Below are 19,623 nucleotides of genomic sequence, written 5' to 3'. Positions count from 1 at the left end.
CGGAGCGCAATCGCAGCTGTCGTGTGTCGTTCCATTAAAAAGGTTCAAAAGCGTTTCGGATAAATCGTAAAAAAAAAAAAATAAAAAGGCCGAGTATATTCTTCCCTCACGAATAAAGATAGAGGAATATCAGGGCACTTTGTTAGCTTTTGTGAGAAATTGTTCTGTTATGCCGTATTTGACTTCTGTGTTAAACGGGCTCACGCAATTAGAGACCTTTCCTTTACCACCAAGGTTGCCATATTTAACAACGCACTATTACACCTGGAAGTACACATTCCAAGAGATGAACAGAAATTTGGAATTCCTCGAGTCTAAATGCTTAGATTCTATCGCCGTCAGTTACCGAAATTTGGATTTTTACTTCATGAATTTTACAAACGTTGGTAAAGGTGTCTTTCAAGCAATGTCACACAGCGACAGTGCATATACCAATGCCCCGACCCCTCTGTGATCACAGCTACAGCGGATTCAACGAGTTTGGTTGCACCTCGAAACCTTTGTTTTCAGTTTGCGTTGTCATTTCCCTACGGATTCATTAATCTAGTACCCCTATTCACGAGCCACGTTTATCTCTCACCGAGTGGAGCTAAATTGGTCACTAGATTATGAAAGGATATACACCATGGAAAGGAAAGGGTAGCAATGTATTTTGATCAAGTAGGAAGGACGCAACTCAATTCTCATATAAAAAAGGCTCACTTTCCAACATGGCGTCATGGCATCTTGCTTTCTCTAAATCGATTCCCAGTGTCGTCAGCTTCCGTTGTAAAACTTCGTGAGGTCTGCTTTTTGTGCTTGGTGTATCCGTGAATTTCTTGAAAATCTTGTTTGAGGGTGGGTTGCTTGCCTTGTTTGGAGGAGAAAGGCTCGTAATATCGCCTGTACTAAGCGTTCATTGCATCCATTGGTACTGTATACAGCAAATTCAGCGATAAAACAGGAACATTTTAAGGGAGAAAGGGTAGCGTCAGTGGTAACATATTTCCTCAGCCGGATGTATTTCCAGGGCATACCACCAGGGGATTTACGTAACGCTGTCTAACTTGTGCTTGGGGATATAATCGCTTTCACAGCAAACCGCCGCCCCATTTTTCCGACAAAGATTCGAGCAGATAAACCTTAATGCAGAAGCATATACAGTCAACATATCTACGTGTATTCAACCAACTTTCAAAATTATGCGCGGGCGTACATGCATGCGTGTGGAGTGCGTGTCGGTGCGTTATTTTTAACGCAGGTGTTAGAAATAACAGCTTCATCGGATATTAGTATTTTCAATGTCACTGTGCCCTTACTGTTTCGGGACCAGGAACCTTAACCTTTTTTCTACTTAAATTTGTAGAGGATATACAGTTTAAGAATTTACATTGAGGTTTTTTTGTACCTTCAGAAAATAGGGAAGCAGGTGAAATATAAATTAGTTTAAGTTCAAGATCTTTATTGGCGTTATACGCGAATTCTCAACTTATCACAGAGCCACCATAGACCGCTGTGAAATAGGTCTTGATTGCATTTAGCTCTAAAAAACTCCGCTCCCTGCTCGCAGTGCCACTACTCCGCCACATCCCATTCTGTTTGTGATAGGCGCAGAACAAGTGAGGAATGGCCTAATTCAAGTTTGTTCTTCTCAGAAACAGGGAAAACAAGCAGATCAAAGTTCTCATCAAGGCAGGGTATTCTTCTCCCTCCTTTAATTTTATTTAATTCCATTTACCACCCTCCACTCGCATTATCCCTTGAAGATTATTTTATTTTTTCCTTACCGTTTGTGTTTTATGTATTTTAGTCCCCGGCCCCTCTATTCTTTGCTAATTGCTGAACAGACATTCGCCATTGGCGCTGTATGGAGCCAAACCAAAATAAATAAATAAATAAATAAATAAATAAATAAATAAATAAATAAATAAATAAATAAATAAATAAATAAATAAATAAATAAATAAATAAATAAATAAATAAATAAATAAATAAATAAATAAATAAATAAATAAATAAATAAATAAATAAATGAGTGAGTCAGTCAATAATCTGTTTATTTGACATCCACACACTTACACATGTCGGAACCACGGACAAAAAGCCAACAAAATCGGCTTGATGAGATCTGTGCCCCTTAATATACAGGTCATGGAAAAGTATACACAATTAAATTGTAGTGCAGACTGCGCTTGCATAAAATTCGCATTTATACAGTAAAAATGAGCTAGCATTGCGCAGCACCACCGTATCTAGGAGCAATCAACTAAAACAGAAATTTATCCGCTAAGCCTGCAGGGAAAAATACAATATAATAAGACATGATATCTGAGAAGACGAAAAATACTGACATAACGCAGGGCGAAATACCCTAAAATATGTACCAAAACCAATAGGGAATAAAAATTACAAATCACTGGTTATGCGAGTTCAGTAGCGTAGACAAGGTGTAACAGAGGAACTGCTTGCATAATTCATTCACGCAGAGGGAACAGGCCATAGTTCTGCTTTACGCCTATTATGGCCGTGACTGTGGGGCGTTAAGTCTGCTATTTGAAGAGAAGTCTTACAGCTTTATTTCCCTTTTTGATACCGTTGATGTAGTGTTTCATTATATAAACGCGGGACAGACTGATATTAATACTTTCAGAGTGGTCCTGTATGAGCATCAAATTTCGAGTTTGCTATTGATCGCAGAGCTTTCCTCTGTAGTAAATAGTTTGGTAAGGTTGGCATCGTGTTGCCCCTCACAAGCAAGTAGGAATAAGGGCAGGAAAAAAATTCGTTTTGCATCTAGACCTTTAATAACCAGCACCAGCGCATATATTGCAGAGCGCCCCACCGTCGTCATAAGTGTTTAAAACTATATTCTCCTGGGCTTTCGCATACCTTGTGTAATACAGAGGCGCTCTTTCAATCACATACACTCTTAACTACCAAAATCGGTCATTTGTAGCAAGCTGATCTCTTCAGCGTTCTCTCAAAAGATAGCACTAACGCAAGCAGATTTTCGTACTTGTAAACTGCAGACAAGGGCACCCGCAGCGCAATTATCTAACGCTCTCATTTCAGTCAGTACTAAGGAAACCAGAAGTGGGGCTCAAAAAACGACGCTTTTGACGTCATGCGCAACCGAAGTATCGGTCACGAGCCTTGAAAGAGCACAAGCTTGTTCAAATTGCGTGAACGAACACATCTTGTTTTGTTTTTGGTTGTTTTTTGTTTTTTTATTGTTGCTGTTGTTTTGTTTTTTATTTTTTTGCTTGTTCGCTTCCCTCCTTGCTGGTTGGCTTAGCCTGAAAGCTCTGTTCCAAATATTTATTTCGTTAGGGCGTTTCATAAGGAAAGATCACCAACCAAACCACTAAGCAGGGAATTTTCATTGCAGGACCAACAGAATGAGCATGTCGGCAAGAACTTGCGCCTCCATTCTTCACTACCAAAAAACAAATGAACGGAGAACTAAACACGGGTTTGGAGAGGGCAACGTCAAGCTGGGGTGCCTCCATTGCAGCGCCGGCGCAGAGGAGGCCCACTTCGAGAGAGAGAGAGAGGGAGAGAGAGAGAAAGAGAAAGAGAGAGAGAGAGAGAGAGAGATAGAGAGAGAGAGATTATTTGTGGCGACATCGAATCACTTGACGTTGCGAGGAAGACGTCAAGTCGAAGCGATTCCGGCTCGCTTCCCTCTCCCCGACGCCTCCATCGAGCCGCTTCTTGACGGGCCCCGTCACAGCTTGTACGCTACGTAAAATCTAGTCTGATGCGAGAGCAGGATAGAGCAGGCCGGAAAAAGGGATTAACAATTATGGCAACGAAATGCTGATACCCGTGGACAGCAAAATAGGCACCCAATGCCGCTATGCTCAGCGCGCGGGAGACCAAAACAAAAGCGAGCAGGAAGAAGAACTGCATAAGAAAGATTCTTTTTTATGGAGTCCATGGCGTGCCTCTCGACAGGCGAAGGCCGGCGCGAAAGCTATAGGCCTACTTATTTACTCATTGCGGGTTACACTGACGGAAATTACGTGCTGGGCATTATGTCGTTACGGTGGTATCAACCCCTCTATCATGAATTCTACATTATCGGCAACCCTCTGGAACCAAGAAATGGCTGTTCTCGTTCGTAAATTTTTGCTATTTCTTCTAAAGTACGTGTTGGGTTGCTGTCGGTAATTACTTTCGCATTGCCTATTGGCAGTTGGTTTGATTGATTTTTTGTTTTCGTTACCGCAATACAGTCCAAAATTAGAAGAAATAGGTGACAACTAAATGATTCATACGTTATTCTAACCCGTTATGCTAGTGACTAGCTAGTAGCTAGTAGTAGCTAGTAACCCGTTATGCTAAATGTTATTTTAAGGGCAAATGCCTATGACTGGGCTTCACATTTCAACCCATTGAGAAGTCTGTATCCCCTGTCCGAGACATTTCATTGGGGAATATTTCTGTGCGGTTTTAAATATTTATTTAGTTAATGTCTCGCTTGTAGTAACTCGGCTTTCTGAATTATTCTTCTAGCTTTATTTCCGGGGATATCATCCGGTTTAAATTGCTGAAACAGTTTTGTAATCATAATGAATATTTTCACAAAAAACGTCACTACTTTATGGTGGGCGGCATTTTCTGATATTTTTGTTGTTGAACATAAATTTGTGTTGCGTTGCCCAACTTTGGAACGCTTCCGATGACTTTTTTTCAGCTTTTTCCAGATTTTTCAAGGTTTTACTACGAATTAAAATGCAATGTCAGCACTGAACGCTTGAGGTTTGGCTTACTCTGGTAAATGCATGTAAAAAAAAAAAAGATTCGGTCGCTGTTGCTTCGCATACTCACGACTAAGGGCGAAAATTGTCGAGTGACCCGACTGCCGGTTAAATATCGAGAATCAAAATTACAGCTGAACTTGTGGTGCAACTAGTGATAGATACAATATAGCCTAACACATGTTCGGGACGCAAAGCTGTCTGAGATCTTCGTCTTTACATTACGCTTCATTTGTATATCGGCGTCAGTACATAAGCTTAACTGCCCCAAACTAGTACAGCCAACATTGTACTATTATATTGCGTTATATCGAGAGCTCATTCGTGCCATGACCTAGCCATCTTCATTTGATAACGTTATTATAAAATACCACCTTCAACATTATTTACGTCTCAAAATTCATATTACCCACATGGCTTTATAGATTGTGTCCTACTGCTATCTGACAGGGTTAATTTAAAGCATCATATGGAGGCTCACTAAGAGGGTTCAAATTAAATTGAGAACGACTCAGCGGGCAATGGAGCGTAAAGTGATAGGTGTAACATTAAGGCACAAGAAGATCAGGTCATGTCAGGTCAAGATCAGGTCGCCGAAGCGAGAGTGTGTGCAAACGTTAGAAGGAGTAAGTTGGCTTCGATGTGCATCAATGTGAAAAGCCAGCTTGCAAAGACCAACCTTACACTGATCTGGTCACATTGAAGTCGGTTTCATTTCTAAACCCCAGCACATCGCTGTGAACACTTTGTTCAACGGCAAGATACCTCACCTTATATAAAAATACGCAGCGCCAGAGGCGAGCATGTGACGAAAAGACAGGGTGAGGTGAAGAGAGGAGGAACAGCTTTTGTCGCCCTGCGGACGCCAAAAATAAAAACGGTGGAATTAACCTGTTACAGATAGTGCTGTCCAAATTGCTGAATAGGCGCGCTCCACCAAGCTGTCGATTTAGCTGGATTGCGGTGGTAACTCGTTTATTGCGTATTTCAGCAATCACAGCAAATAGGAAGTATTCGCGATTATTTCTTCTGTGGACAAAATGTAACAATGCATGTCAGCAGCTCTTCTCAATTCGCAGAATAAGGCATGTGTGCATCAAGAGAAATCTTAAAAATATGTATCCATTTGAATGGCTCTAGGCAAATATACGGTAGGTTTTCCAGTGCAACCCGTTGGCATTCTTTTGTCACCCAAAAGCTTATCAAATAATCGTTGGACCATTTGTTAGCAAATAAAAGGATCGATGCATAACGTGAGTTCTGCCACCTAGTGCAGACATCACTATAAAGGAATGCATTAAGTTATTTACTAATGATCGGTCTGTGCACTTTTTACTTTACGTTGTGTTCGACCTCAGGATAGATAACAGAAGTTAGATAAGCGCACTGTTTAAATACAAACGGCTGGTCTGCATACCGCAGATATTCTCAGATAATGACTGGCAGCCTACCATTGTCCCTGAATAAGAAAGTGTATGACAGCTGCATATTACCGGTACTCACCTACGGGGCAGAAACTTGGGGGCTCACGAAGAGGGTTCAATTTAAAGTGAGAACGACTCAGCGGGCACTGGTACGGAAGATGATAGGTGTAGCATTAAGGGAAAAGAAGAGAACGGAGTGGGTGAGGGAACAAACTGGTGTTAAAGACTTATTAGTAGAAATTAAGAAGAAGAAATGGACGTGGGCAGGGCATGTAATGCGAAGGCGTGATAACCGCTGGTCATTAAGGGTAACAGAGTGGATCCCTAGAGAAGGCAAGCGTTGCAGGGGGCGGCAGAAAGTTAGATGGGCAGATGAGATGAAGAAGTTTGCGGGGATAAATTGGTCACAGTTGGCAGAGGACCAGGGTAATTGGAGAATAATGGGAGAGGCCTTTGCCCTGCAGTGGCCGTAGATAGGCTGGTGATGATGATGATGATGATGATGATGATGCGCCTGTACGACCTATATACGCCTAACCACTACTAACTTTTGGACCTAATCGCCCTGATTGCGAGAAGCGTGTTAGCGCATTCCACTCTCTCGAATACAGACGTATAAGCGTGTATAGTTTCTCGCTAGCGCTTTTGCAACAGATCAGCGACTCAGTGAACTTGCACCAGTTCGCAACTGACTGAAGCCTCCAGTATTAACCGTACTTTGCGAACACAAACGTGACGTTGCTATTAAACGGGACAATTCATTGCTTCCCAGTTGACTGATCGACATTCCATTGGTTTGGGAGTTCATGGTATTTTAACTCTGCGTACAAATAAGATGTGAAACATTTATTTTTATCGCTGTTATTTCTCGTTGAATTCCCGTCTCTACGCTTAAACCACAAAAATAGTCCCAGCTCGCACGCATGTACGCACGCAAGCACGCACGCCCGAACGTAGGAGCTCTCCAGCGGAAATGGAGTGCTGTTAACTATGAATTAAAAAAAAACATTATACCCAAAATACAACCTATGTACAGTATTTAAATAGTTGTGAGATATCCTTGAATTTTGTGTCTCATATCGGCTGTTAATTTTTGCATTCTCTCCTCAGTTACAGGGTACCAAACGCCGCCACAAAAGGCGAGAACACCGCCGCCGCCGCCACGTGAGTGGTTTTGTTATAGCGTTCGAACGTGCGACGGTTTCTGTATGCCTGCAACACTATTTCTGCGCAGGTAGCAAAACATGACCGTTGAATCACCGTTAGTTTTTGTTTTTCGACGGGAATGACCAGCGAAGGGTTCAGTCATGGCCACCTCAATCACCACTGAATGTACTTTGTAGCGCGGGGTGGGACATTTTAGGAGCACAAGGGAGGTGCAACTAAAGGGGCTCGCGTTGTTGCTGACCTACGGGATGACGCCTGGAAATGCTGGAAAAACGTTAATCACAATTGTTAGATTGTGGCTAAGGCTAATCTCTAGCGAAATATCCAGCAAAAAATAGTAATAAAACTAATGCGTCTTCACACGCGTGATGTACATTTCAGTGCAAATTTTAATTAAAACCATACATATATGATATTTCTTTACAACAAATTATTAAGCCACGATGGGAACTAAAACAAGCGGATACACTGCAAAAATGCCTAAATAGGCCCTGCTCTTTCAATTGTACCAGTTCCAGAAGGATTCGCACCACTGTCGTCGTGTGGGTGCACTAAATAGTTTCTCTGAGGCCAATCTTCCCGGGGCTCTTTGGCGCGTGCTACTAAGCACATGCTACGCTAGGCGTGTGCTACGTGGCTGGCTGCCCTTCACAGCATTTGCACAGTCGGCGTTTTTCGTCGCTGGAGTAGGATATAAGCATATTAAGCCCGATAAAACGCGCAAACGGCTCGTGCCATATTCAAAGTGTTACCAGTAACGCACTACTTGCGCCGCGTGTAGTAACATTCGGCTGCGGTGATGAGGCACAGCGGCAACTCCCGTTGCCGTTCTAAAGTTGTAAACCGAGTGTAGCCAGATCGTGCACGTTACTCGAGAAAGAGAAATTTTTTTTGGGAAAGTATCTACGTTACCTCTTCCTTGGGTGTACAGCCGTGATTTTTGTTTCGGGTATTCTGTGACGCCGTAATATCGGTAGTGGATGCGCATATTGAAAAAATTTAAAGAACCTCTCCCCATATAAAAGACTTGAAAAAAATTAAACCCCGTTCTACCCAGTGTAAACTCTGCGAAAACAGCGCAGCTGTGGTCCTGTTTTGTCGACTCGAACGTCAATGGGCGCTTGCCTGAGGATGGCAGCGCTGTCCCCTTTCGCAATTTCTTCGGCTCGCGCAAAAGAATCAGCTGTTAAACGCCATTGTCGGGAGGTTCCCTCCCCTTTCCCTCCTCTGGCTGGAGGGAGAGGAACCCGTCCGTGCGAGACCGCCTGCGTGACGTAGGACCTACAGCAGACCTAATGAAAGTGCTCGACATACAACAGCTACGCTGTTTGAAAGTGTTGCAGGGTGTGTACCCCACTGGAGTGATGCCATAGCTCTCTGATGTCCTCGTTTGTCCTCTTGCTCGCAGCCCCGTCGATACCTCCGCCTCCTCCCACGCAAACACAGCCGCCGCCGCCGCCGGCTACGTCCAGTTCAAACGCCGCGGTGAGCAGCAGCGTGAGCCCAACAGAGGACACGACGACGACGCAGCCTGGCGGCACGGCGGCTTCAGAGGCTTCAACAGACGCCGGTGAGCTGATCTTTACTGAAGATGCAGACATGCTGAGGTCGTGAGCGAGCTTGGTGGTTTTCATGTATTCAAAGTCAACACTACACCCCCTTCCTCCCCCCTCCCGCACGCCCACCTGTAGTGACTTGGTAGGTTTTCTTAACAGCGAAGCTGTTTAGCAAATCGTAATTTTTCGTCTCCGCAATTAAAGATGCCGAGAATCTGCCGAGCGCGCACACGTTAGCCCGTGCCTCGAGGAGACCACCCGGCCGTTAACAAAACCAAGAAAATGCCGAGCGCTCGTGTGTGCGTGCCTTGAAGGAACCGGCCAGCATCCCCGTCGCACGTTTGTCAAGACAAGCATACAGGGAGATTGGCCGAGGTTGGCAAAAAAAAAAATCCAGTGTTTGCCGTACTTGTGGCAACGCTTGCTCGCAACGAGAAATACATGCGTACGCCACTATACAGATGTCTAATAAATATCACGACCAGAAAAATGAAGGAAGCTCGCACTTGTAGCAACAATAATGGACTAAAGGTCGTTGGGGTAGCGAAGAATCAAATCGGCGGCAATCGTCGACTTCAACCTTCCTGGTTGTCGTGAAGGTTGCGTACAGCTTCGCTACCTTCAAGTCTTAAGTGTTAGTGTGAGGTTAGGAATATTTTTTTATTGGGCTACCTGACCACAAAACTTTTGGTCTGTCTGCCGGTCTCGTGATTCTAACACCCGGCAAAAATTTAGGCAATCTCATAACAAGTAGGTTAATACTAGCAAAACTTTTCCAAATGTTCAAATCTTGTACAATAGTCCATACTTGTCAACATTGTCCACCGAAGAGAAACCATTATTCGTATTTGAGGCAAAACATCAATAAAGGACTGGTACTAGTGGTGTTGTAATTAAAATAGATCTGGGGTCGATTTTAAAAGAATTTTAAAATGCGCTGAAAACAATGTTTTGACCTCAAAATACAAAAAGGGCTCTCACCCTAGCATAGCCGGGGAGGCGGCATTCCACCTCCAACAGAAAAGAAACGTTATAATAGATGGCGCGCGAGAAATGCGTGGGCGGGAAAATTGAATTCACTTGTGTACGCCGCCTTCTTTATCGTGGGAAGAGCGAGACGGGAGGACAGCAGCGGTGTAGCTGGTCGGGGAAGTCGGATATTTAGATGCCAGGGGTGTCAGGAGACTACGGTCTTCCGATGACATTTGCAGCAAAGTGAGCAAATATGCGGCCATTTTTTTTTCTTTTCGCGATTGTTAAGGCGGGAGGAGTTGGGAGCCGAGATAAGTGTAATCAGCAGCACCCACCCTAGTGGGGAAAATGTTTATCTTTTGTGGCCCTTTCTGGGGCTCCAAGGTGAACTATCCAGCGACAAATTATGCAGTACCCATTATACCTCGGTGGAACGGGAAGGGTTTCAGTTCATGAGCCCGTTTAATAAAGAAGTACTACCGTACCATGCAAGGATAACTTTTTTGATCCTCTGACGACAACAAAAATTAAAGCCGTTCCACTCAATGAGAAAGCTGTCGGAAGTTCAGAGCAGTGTTTCGCCATAATGGGCTGTAGCGCCGTTATCCGCTCACTGCTACCACTCAGTGCAATTCAAATTTCCCGCCTTCGCAGTGCTCGCGCGCCCCCTGCCTGAAAGGGCGCGACCGCGGCAGGTGTTCCTTTTGTGCTTTTTTCCTCCGGCACGTGCCGGCGGTGCACTGAGACTTTTTTTTTCGCTTACCATCGTAAAAACCAACCTGAAGAGCGCTCCTACCTAAATGAGTGCGGGCGCTGCCGGTTAAGTACTTATTTTTTCCCTCAAATGTACCTAAAATTTCCTTAGCGCTAAGAAACGGGGAGCTGTATGACCAGCGCCAGACGGTTACGAGTTTCGAACGCTTATGACTATATAAACCGCTTGGCTTTCGAAGCCTCTGGGTTACGTCGTGACGACATGCGCCATGACGGAACGCCTTGTGGCTCTACTTGGGTCCAGCAAGCGGGCTACGAAGAGGCGAGCCCCTAAAGTGCTCTGCACTTAAAAAGGCTTTTTTACAGAAGTGACTGACCAACATGTCGTCTATGGTCTTCTCAGGACGGCAGTGCAACAAACGCGTCCCTTACGTTGAGGTGGGATACTGATTAAGCGTATGGTGTGCACTATTTTCACTTGCAGTTGCCCAGGGAAGGTCATTCAAAAGACGGAGAAGCTCTGGTAAGAGAAATAAAAACTTTTTCGCTCAAGCATGCAAGGTTGAATTGTATTTAGGAAATGTTTTGAAAGTATGGCCTAATGAGGGATGCTCTGACGCAAAACGAGTAGTTGGGTTTTCTACACCGTGATCAAAAATGTCTTCCTTTATTACTTAACTAAGCTCCATATAACAAGTCTATTACTCCATTGAACAAGGAAACCAGTGGCACGGAAGTTTCACAGCATGATGAATATAAAGCTTCCTGTATTTTGCAGCGTTTAAAACAGACTAAAGGTCGGCATACGCAATTTTACTCCGGAAAAAATAGAACAGTGACATAAAAAGAATCCGTAGGTCTTGTGACACATTGGCTAAGGTTTTTATGTACGATCTCAATTTTACTGCGTTTGAAACTATTCATCGTCTAGAAAATTGTGTGACGATTCAGCAGGGTCGCACCTGTTGAACCCGTCGTGCCGAATTGAAGGTTAATTGCTTTGAATTTATCTTCACGACGCAATGCGCAGACGCTATGCGCAGACGCCTTACTTGGGGATACAGTCAGTTCTCAATTGTTCTGAATAGTCTAATTGAAATTTAAGGTTTATTAGAAGTGATGTTCTGGCCAAAGCAATTTTACATGCAATCCAATGGCAGGATAGTTCGAAGCTGCAATCGCTTATATCGCTTATTTGAGGTGATTTCGAATGAAAGCATTGAAGTGTCCCTATCTATATAAAATTCGAAATGTTTAAGCGCAACATAAGCCTCGTGTTCTGTACGGTTGTCGGCGCCATCGCGTCTGAGGCAGCGCCCTCCGCCGGTGCACGCCTCTCTTTTAAAGACGATAGTCTTTCCTGGACTACTTCAACGGGAAAATTTTTGTCTGTCTATTTGTCTGTCTGTCTGTCTGTCTGTCACTCGATTCAGCCAGCCGGTCAAAGTGAAGCAGCTACTGCGCAATAGTCTTATATACTCACAGGCACATCTAAACGTCTAAGCCCGGTTTTAATGGTCATACTTATCAACATCGTTGAACAAGAACAAGACACTGGGCAAATATAAGGCAGAAAATTAATACATGAGTGATATCTGCAGTGTTCCTTTATTACAAATTTACGGATGCTTGGTTTTTGCGATAGCAATAATATATACTACATCAACTGCAAAAAAATGGTCGCCTGCTGTGGCCCCCGCTACCTGGTGGAATTCGAAAAAATCAAACGGCAACAGCAACGAAAGGTTCCACTATATTGGTTCCGCTTTCCGCTTGGAACGCTCGTGGAGTAGAGCAACGTGGTTCTACAATTGTTATAGTCGGGTGCCTCGATTCACTCGCGTCTCTGTCATACGGCAGCGCTGGCATCGAGGCACCCGACCTGGACAGTGCAATGCGGTAAATTTACATTGACTTGAGAAAACCTCTAGCGTGTTATCTTAGAAGGAACGATAGGGGACAGGAAGAGCATGAGAGGTGAGCGGAAATTAGAAGGGAGGCATTTACTTGCCACGGGCACCAGTCGACTATCGTCTTGCGTCGACATTTGCAACTAAGGAAGCAAACACGCGGCCACTTTTTCGAGATCATCAACCTTTTTAGTTGCGCACATTCGCCGTGTGCACAGTTGGTATTGTAGACGCTTCAGGCTTCGATTTTAGGGACAAGTCCCAACTACCATGACGACCCGTGTCGTACGCTTGATTTTGCGATGATAGTTGGGATTCTAAGGAAATCAAGGGAGACGGGTTGCAGAAGTATAACAACACTGTTTTTGTGCCTTTTCTTTTAAATTAGAATTTCGGGTAATTCGAAGTGTTTTGCAGTCCCCGAGGACTTCATATTAACGGGGTTCGACTGTTTAAAGAGACCCTGCAACCCTTTGGATAAGCGCTTTCCCCCTCTCCTTCGCGTCTGGAACCACTGTTAAAGCTATAGTTATCGCTAGCATGGACCGGCACCGCGTGATTTGCTCTTCGCACGAGTTACGCCTTCCGTTTCTCCTTTGTTTTCGTAGTTTTTTTTGAAATTACTACAGAGAAGCGTTTATTGCTGCAACTAAAGGAAAACCGGTCAACAGCCGCTACATGGCCTCAGTGACGTAATTCGAGCCGTCGAAGAACGTCAACACTGGGAAAGAGAGAGAAATCTTTTGAGCGAGTTTACAAGTTATCTGTTGAGCATACAGCAATAATTTTGGGCCGATGTACTTTGCGACCCCCTAATCTAAGTACTGGGTGGGGTGGGTAACTACATTCTGCAAGTATTTGATTTCAAAAAAAGTTGAAAAAAGTGTTGCAGGGTCCCTTTAACATTTTAGACACCTGTAATGAAAGCACAAGAGGTTTAACGTTAAATGGCAACCGTTGGGTGAAACTAGTTTTACACCATGACCCCCTTTCAATACACGTAATTTCGGCACTTTCTGGCGACATTCTGTGACATTCGGGGTCTGCTCTTCGAAGGCAGAAGTTAACAGCGTTACGAACGTGAACGTGCAATGGACAGCTGTAGCGCGGGTTAGCGCTCGACACGATCGCAATTAATGGAATGTTCTTTGCCTCTTCTCAACCGCCGTTATCAAGCAAGAGAACTGGTGTGCATCGTGACGGAGATGACGACCCAAATAGACCAGTATCCGAATGCCTACTGCACGCATCTGATCTACTCGGATGTGGTCTACGACCCCAAGCATCGCAAGTTCCTCGCCACAAAGAACGGTACCTATGCCGCGATCAAATGATGTCGCTCTTCTCTTCAGAGGCTTTTTGCCATGGGTGTCTCGTTGGAGATAGTGCAGAGGCTGCTCTTTTTTGGTATAGTGATCTAAAAAAAAATGTGCGCGTTCCTGCATTTCTTCCCCCGCGTTTCTTCGTGTAGACATCACCTATTCCTCAAATAAATGTGGCCAGGCTACTTTATACAAACCACCTGACGTTAAGTCTAGCTGTTGCAACCAAAGCGAGTTACTGGAACTTATATGCGCTGGTTCCATGGCCATAGTTGCTTCGAGTGAGGCCTGTAACACTCATTCGTATTCAGGACATAATATAGTCGCAACAATGGTTCCCGAAATAATAGTTTGCCTCAGGTTTGAGGCATTGGGATACTACCCCACAATTGCATACTTGGTTTTGATTACGGATTTTGACCATACAGCTATGAATACTAGTAAGACGTAGGCGATACTGTGCGACTGTGGGCTCGACAGGCTTGGCCTGACATAAACAGCCGTAAAATCAGGGATGGTGTATTTGGAGCGGGCTTGGAACTTTTATGTAGGTCAGGTAATAATTCCTTCGAGTTAGTAGTGCATGAAGTAAAAATATTCGGCGGGTAAGTTGCAAAAAGGCGAACAGAAATAATGTGGATGAGCGCTTACTTGTAATTATTGTAAAAGGTAGAACATACGTTCATATGTAAACACTGCATGTTTGCAGACTTACATCGGCGCAAGCTGAGCGAGCTTAGTACCCTCCTTCCTCCACCCCAAACACCTCGCGAGCCAAACCCGAATGAAAGACACAAGACGCGCTCATGACCAGTTGTGTGATCGGACACTATACAGTAGAAGACACGATAATTTGGTTTGATCAAGAGACAGCGTGGGCGGAAGGTTAAGTAAAAGTTCCGTCCAAGGTGTTTTGGAGAAGCGTATAGGCTTGAGACAGCGTTGCCCATACGTGCGGTTTAAACGGCCTCAATAATCCCCTTGTTAACTAACTGCTGATTTCGCCGATAATCTAACTTTCGTGAAAGCAGGTGTACATTGGCAAATGTAACAGCGTGTGCTGAGTTTTAGTTGGCACTATGTCGTCAGAGGCACCACGCTCCGAAAGGCGCCACCGGACGTCTAAACACCGTGAGGTTGAGAGGAATGGCAGTAACAAAATACTGGCGATTGTGAGGACGGCCGAAAAGGAACTCAGTGATGCGTAAATCTTCCATCGTGTACGCCTGGGCGCGAATGGTCAACTGAAGCTTACTTGTTTAAGGGCGATGGCGATCCACATTACCCAAGAACAGAGTGCTCAGAAGACGAAATGCGGTTGCTATACAGTGGTGTTTGAAACACGTTTGGCATTTCGGTAAAAACGACACCGAATACCTTTGTACAAGAACGGGCAATGCCGCCCCAAGAAACTGGGACGCATTTGTTTTAGGCTGCAACAGCACGACCATTTCATAAATTCTTTTATTTCTATCAAGCCGGGAGCAATAACCGTGGATAAGGGCCCAGATACACAAACCTGCTGGTACGAATACCGTAAAAACCCGCGTATAATACGAAGTTTTTTTTCCGAATTTTACTACGTAAAATTTGTGCCTCGTATTATATGTGGATCCCAAAGTTTTCAGCCAAAAATTTACACTTTCGGTTTCAGCGGAGGGTGCGCCATCGTGCGGTTGCGTTAGCTGGCTGCTGCTTCTCTCAGGCGGTGCCATTTTGATTGTTTTGACCACGCGAAGGATCTCGGCACGTTCACCGCAGTCTATCACGATGTCGGGTCCAAGAAAACAGTATTCGGCTGCAATAAAAGGAAAAGTTATTTTATGTGCCGAGACCATCAGGAATTGCGCCGCAGGACGGCAGTTCGGCGTCACCGAAGCCAGCATTCGTAGGTGGCGAAAGCAACTGGTGCTTGGATACAGTCTGTGTGGTGTCAGCGGGCTGGAGCACTGTTGGGGATTCCCGTCAGTGCTCGTGTTGGACGCCTTTCGCTGCTACCTGGCCAATTCCGTGAAGAAGCTGTTTCGCGAAACCCCCACCGAACTCATTGTCATGCCAGGAGTAATGACATCCCAGCTGCCACCGCTAGACGTTTGCATCAACAAGCCTTTCAAAGACAGCATCAGGTCCTGCTACCAAGAGTGGATGAGGTCAGGAGACCCGTAAGTGACAACTACCGAATGGCTGACGCGGGTTTCTCCAGCGGTGCTTTGTGGCTGGATCGCGGATGCGTGGGCCAGCATCCCAGAGGAGCTCGTCAGTCGCTCTTTTAAGAAATGCGGCATCTCGAACGCCCTTGATGGCACTGAGGACCACTTTCTGTAGGAAGGAATTTCCGACAAGGCGACTTTAGGAGACAGCGGCAGCGAACCTGACGATGACTCGAGGGACGTCGGGAGGCAGTGCCAGCGCAAACTGACAATGACTGAACGGTAACTGCAGTGCAAATAAATGTTTTCTGTGCTCTTTACCTCGCATTATATGCGGATGAAAACTTTTTTCCTGATTTTGCTGCCCCCGAATTACACCTCGTATTATACGCGGGTCCGTATTATACGCGGGTTTTTACGGTACGTGGTAAGAACAGCTTGATATTGGGTCGAGCCGTGAGCACTATTTGCTTTCTGGCAGTTCAGTTCAGGTTGGCAATAAATGTAAATAATCAAGAATCTTGTGGCAAGTAGGTGTGATTGCTATAGTGATGGTGTTTTTCCCCTAAGTGATTGAGGTCCTGTCGGTATAGTAGAGAGGAATGCATGTGTCAGCCCTGCGAAAATTATTTGCATGATGGCGTCAATTTTTGTCGCGAACGGTTACGTATTTTGTTTTCGTTGGGCAAATTACTCCGTATGCAAACACATGGGATGAGAAAAAGGGTGTTAAATTTGGCGCTATTTTTATTCTGTCAGCTTGAAAACTGTCGCCAAAAATTGTACCGTTCCGCTTCCTGTAATGAACAGACAAGAGCTTCGAGCTGTTCCGGCGTAACCAGCGATCTGCGAACATGAGCAATCTGGTGGCGTTGAACCCACACCAGACCCTGAACGTGTATCTCAACGGGCTCACGGACATCGAAGTCCAGTGGTACTTCGTGCAGATGATCGAGTCCCTGGCGAACGACTTTCACTTCGACGGCGTCGCCTTCATCGGCATCGAGCTGTCGCGGGATAACGTCCAGCAGTTCTCCAGGGTCATAGACGTGAGTGTTGCGGGCGAATTTCCCTGTGTAATGATAGTTTTTCTTTAATTATTATTGTTGACATCGTCCTACCTAATTGGTAGCACAATATTTATTTACGTGCTAAAGCAACTTCACAAATTACAGTGAGAAGGGTATGCAGAACTCCCAAAACTGCAGCAGTCGTTGTGATTCGCAGGATAAGAAAAGCTAGGAGTCTTAATTAAAGAACAACGAAAAACTTGAACGCCGTTTTACCGAGGTGAATTTCAGGGCTGTTGGTGGCGAGCCTTCTTTTGCCGGGGGAACATAAGTGGAGGTCTTGACCCGCGACAGACGCAATGTTAGAAGGTGGGGCGCTTAGTTTACGCCCGGTAAAATGAATTTATTTGAACTACACATTCGGAACAAGTATGAGGCGATCGCGTTGCTACGTACGAAATGCAGAGCCACTGTAAAATAAGGACGGTATAGCTATAAAGTGAAAAATTAAATTTGTCTAGGCGGCTGTATGGCTACAACATGGAATAAATTTTCCATCCGTACGCCAAGTTTGAAGAAGAAGATACATAAATGTGTCATGGGGCTTCATTAATTGTTTCAGTCCCTAGAAGGCAAGGATATTACGGCGGTTCAGTACCAGTTTCTCACTTAACGCCAAGCTGTGGGTATAATATAAGTCGTGAGGCGGTGTCCAGCACAATATTGCTCCACAGCCTTCCGGTAACACCCAACATGGATAATAAGTAATTTGAAGAGTCTATTTCCGCTTTCACAATCCCCGATTATGATCATGCCATAGTGAAGAGAGCTTGACAATAAACGTTTAAACAACTGTACAGGTCGGCAAGGATATTGCTTACATGTTTTGTTATTGCTTTCCGATGGCCAAAAGCAAACTAGAGACAAGGCTCCGTTCCGTTGTTCCGGGCAGTACTAAATAAGAAACTGCTTTCATACTGTTTTCTTATGTTGTATCCCCTTGGTTAAGAGCAAAGCCAGTATGCTATTTGTAGTTTTGGCTGCTGATAACGTTTTCGCCTGTGCCGCTCTCTTTGTACGCAACAGCGACTGAAGGAGGCCTTGAAGAAGAAGCCATCAAGGCAGTTCTTCCAGCTGGTGTTCGGTGGCTTCGTTAGCGAGCAGGACTTGGAGCCGACCGAGGTGGCCACCCGCATGAAGACCATTGCTGAGTAAGGCTTTATCAGCTTCGATATCCGGTGATATAAAGTAGTATGTGATGCCTAAAACCGTAGGTCGCAACTCCAGCTGCCGATGGATGCCGTCATTGTGTAGAGTGGGCCGGAATGCGGACCGGAAAATAACAGGACAGCACTAGTTCATGTAGGTAGGAATGCATACGAGGAAATGACCTCTCTTACGAAACAGCACTTCTAAATGCGCTATCAGACTTGCGGTTGCTCTCCAGCAAGCATGCGAGCTCACAAAAGATATTTTTGTCGAACAGAAAGGATACTTGATTCATTTTTTTTGCCCTATAGGTTACAGGGCTAATTACGCATTGGGGGCATCGAAGTAGCAAAAGAACACCCGAACAATGAAGACGGTGAGAAATAGAAAAAAAAAAGACGAAAAACATCGTTCAATATTTGGAAGCAAACATAAAAAAAATGTAACCTGCATTAGAAAAATACCTTGAGTGGCACGATAAAAAGCCACGAACACACCACAACTGGAAGGTCTCCCCGAATAGAAGTTCTGAAGGGCCCAGAACTAAACAAGGCTCAGTTTAGAATTTCCACCCCATTTATAGTTGTTGTGAGGATTCCCCTCGAACTATCCATAACCATCACTGGTTAATAAATGTAACAAAATACCGACGGAAATCTAGGAAAAGGGGTCGAAAGGGATCATGAAAAAAACGCTGCCCTTGGCGTCATTCGAAAGGCTGTGCTCTTCGTGACTCATGATAACATATTTAGGATTTTTAGGGACAAAGGAATGTTTTCCGTTGCATTTGAAACTGCGTATTTTATCCTACCGGCTCCATAAAATGGCCCATGAGGTGGCACCGATAGGTGTGATGACTTATGGAAGCGTAGAGAATAAAGCGGACAGTCAATACGCTGGCTACGTCTGACCAATGCGAGCGGATTTACTATGAGAGGGAGATCAGTCTATAATTGAGACCATTTCGCCGGCGCAGTCGCGTCGTCAATGATTCAGTTCTTGCTGAAAATGTTAGACTGGATGCTCTGGTTTATATTCGGATAGAATTAAACAACGGGAAGCTAAATGTATTTAACAAGGTTTCAATGAGGTAACAGGTGCCCCCATCACCGGACACAGGGGAACGTTTGTCGTCACATCTAATCTGTCATTGCTCTCTTGTGAGTGTGGTGTTTGGGGGCCCAGTTTTCTCCACGGGGTTTTTCAGAGCATGGTTTCACTTTTAGTCCTTTTAAAGACTATATGAGGTCTTTAATCGCACGTAAACGCAGCATTGTTCTGTGTCGTTTCTCATTTAATCAGAGAAGTGGACATCTTCATCATCGAGACGCACTACCAGCGACCGCTTCCTCTGTGCAAGACAGTCTTCCCGACCGCGTTCAACAGCTATGGCTCGTTTACGCCCAGCGTCCCGATGGTGAGTGCGCCCGGCTCCGCCATTCCTTTA

The 19,623-nt window shown here is 44.8% G+C and overlaps 1 protein-coding gene across 1 annotated transcript in view; it reads left to right on the top strand.

The window, feature by feature from the left end:
• The window catches only part of LOC144152681 (uncharacterized), a 54,323-nt gene that overhangs the window by 18,799 nt on the left and 15,901 nt on the right, over nucleotides 1–19,623 (top strand). Inside the window, exons 3-9 of the mRNA XM_077684063.1 lie at nucleotides 7,277–7,330; nucleotides 8,742–8,903; nucleotides 11,060–11,098; nucleotides 13,662–13,796; nucleotides 16,768–17,006; nucleotides 18,054–18,178; nucleotides 19,479–19,593. Of these exons, the coding sequence (XP_077540189.1) occupies nucleotides 7,277–7,330; nucleotides 8,742–8,903; nucleotides 11,060–11,098; nucleotides 13,662–13,796; nucleotides 16,768–17,006; nucleotides 18,054–18,178; nucleotides 19,479–19,593 (869 nt within the window). The remainder of the gene's footprint in view (nucleotides 1–7,276; nucleotides 7,331–8,741; nucleotides 8,904–11,059; nucleotides 11,099–13,661; nucleotides 13,797–16,767; nucleotides 17,007–18,053; nucleotides 18,179–19,478; nucleotides 19,594–19,623) is intronic.

This window comes from Haemaphysalis longicornis, unplaced genomic scaffold (genome assembly GCF_048455015.1).
Source record: "Haemaphysalis longicornis isolate Haplotype H1 unplaced genomic scaffold, Haemaphysalis longicornis Haplotype H1 scaffold_9, whole genome shotgun sequence".
NCBI classification, from domain to species: domain Eukaryota; kingdom Metazoa; phylum Arthropoda; class Arachnida; order Ixodida; family Ixodidae; genus Haemaphysalis; species Haemaphysalis longicornis.
Note: the sequence above shows the minus strand (reverse complement) of the source record. Positions and strands in the feature narration are given on the sequence as shown.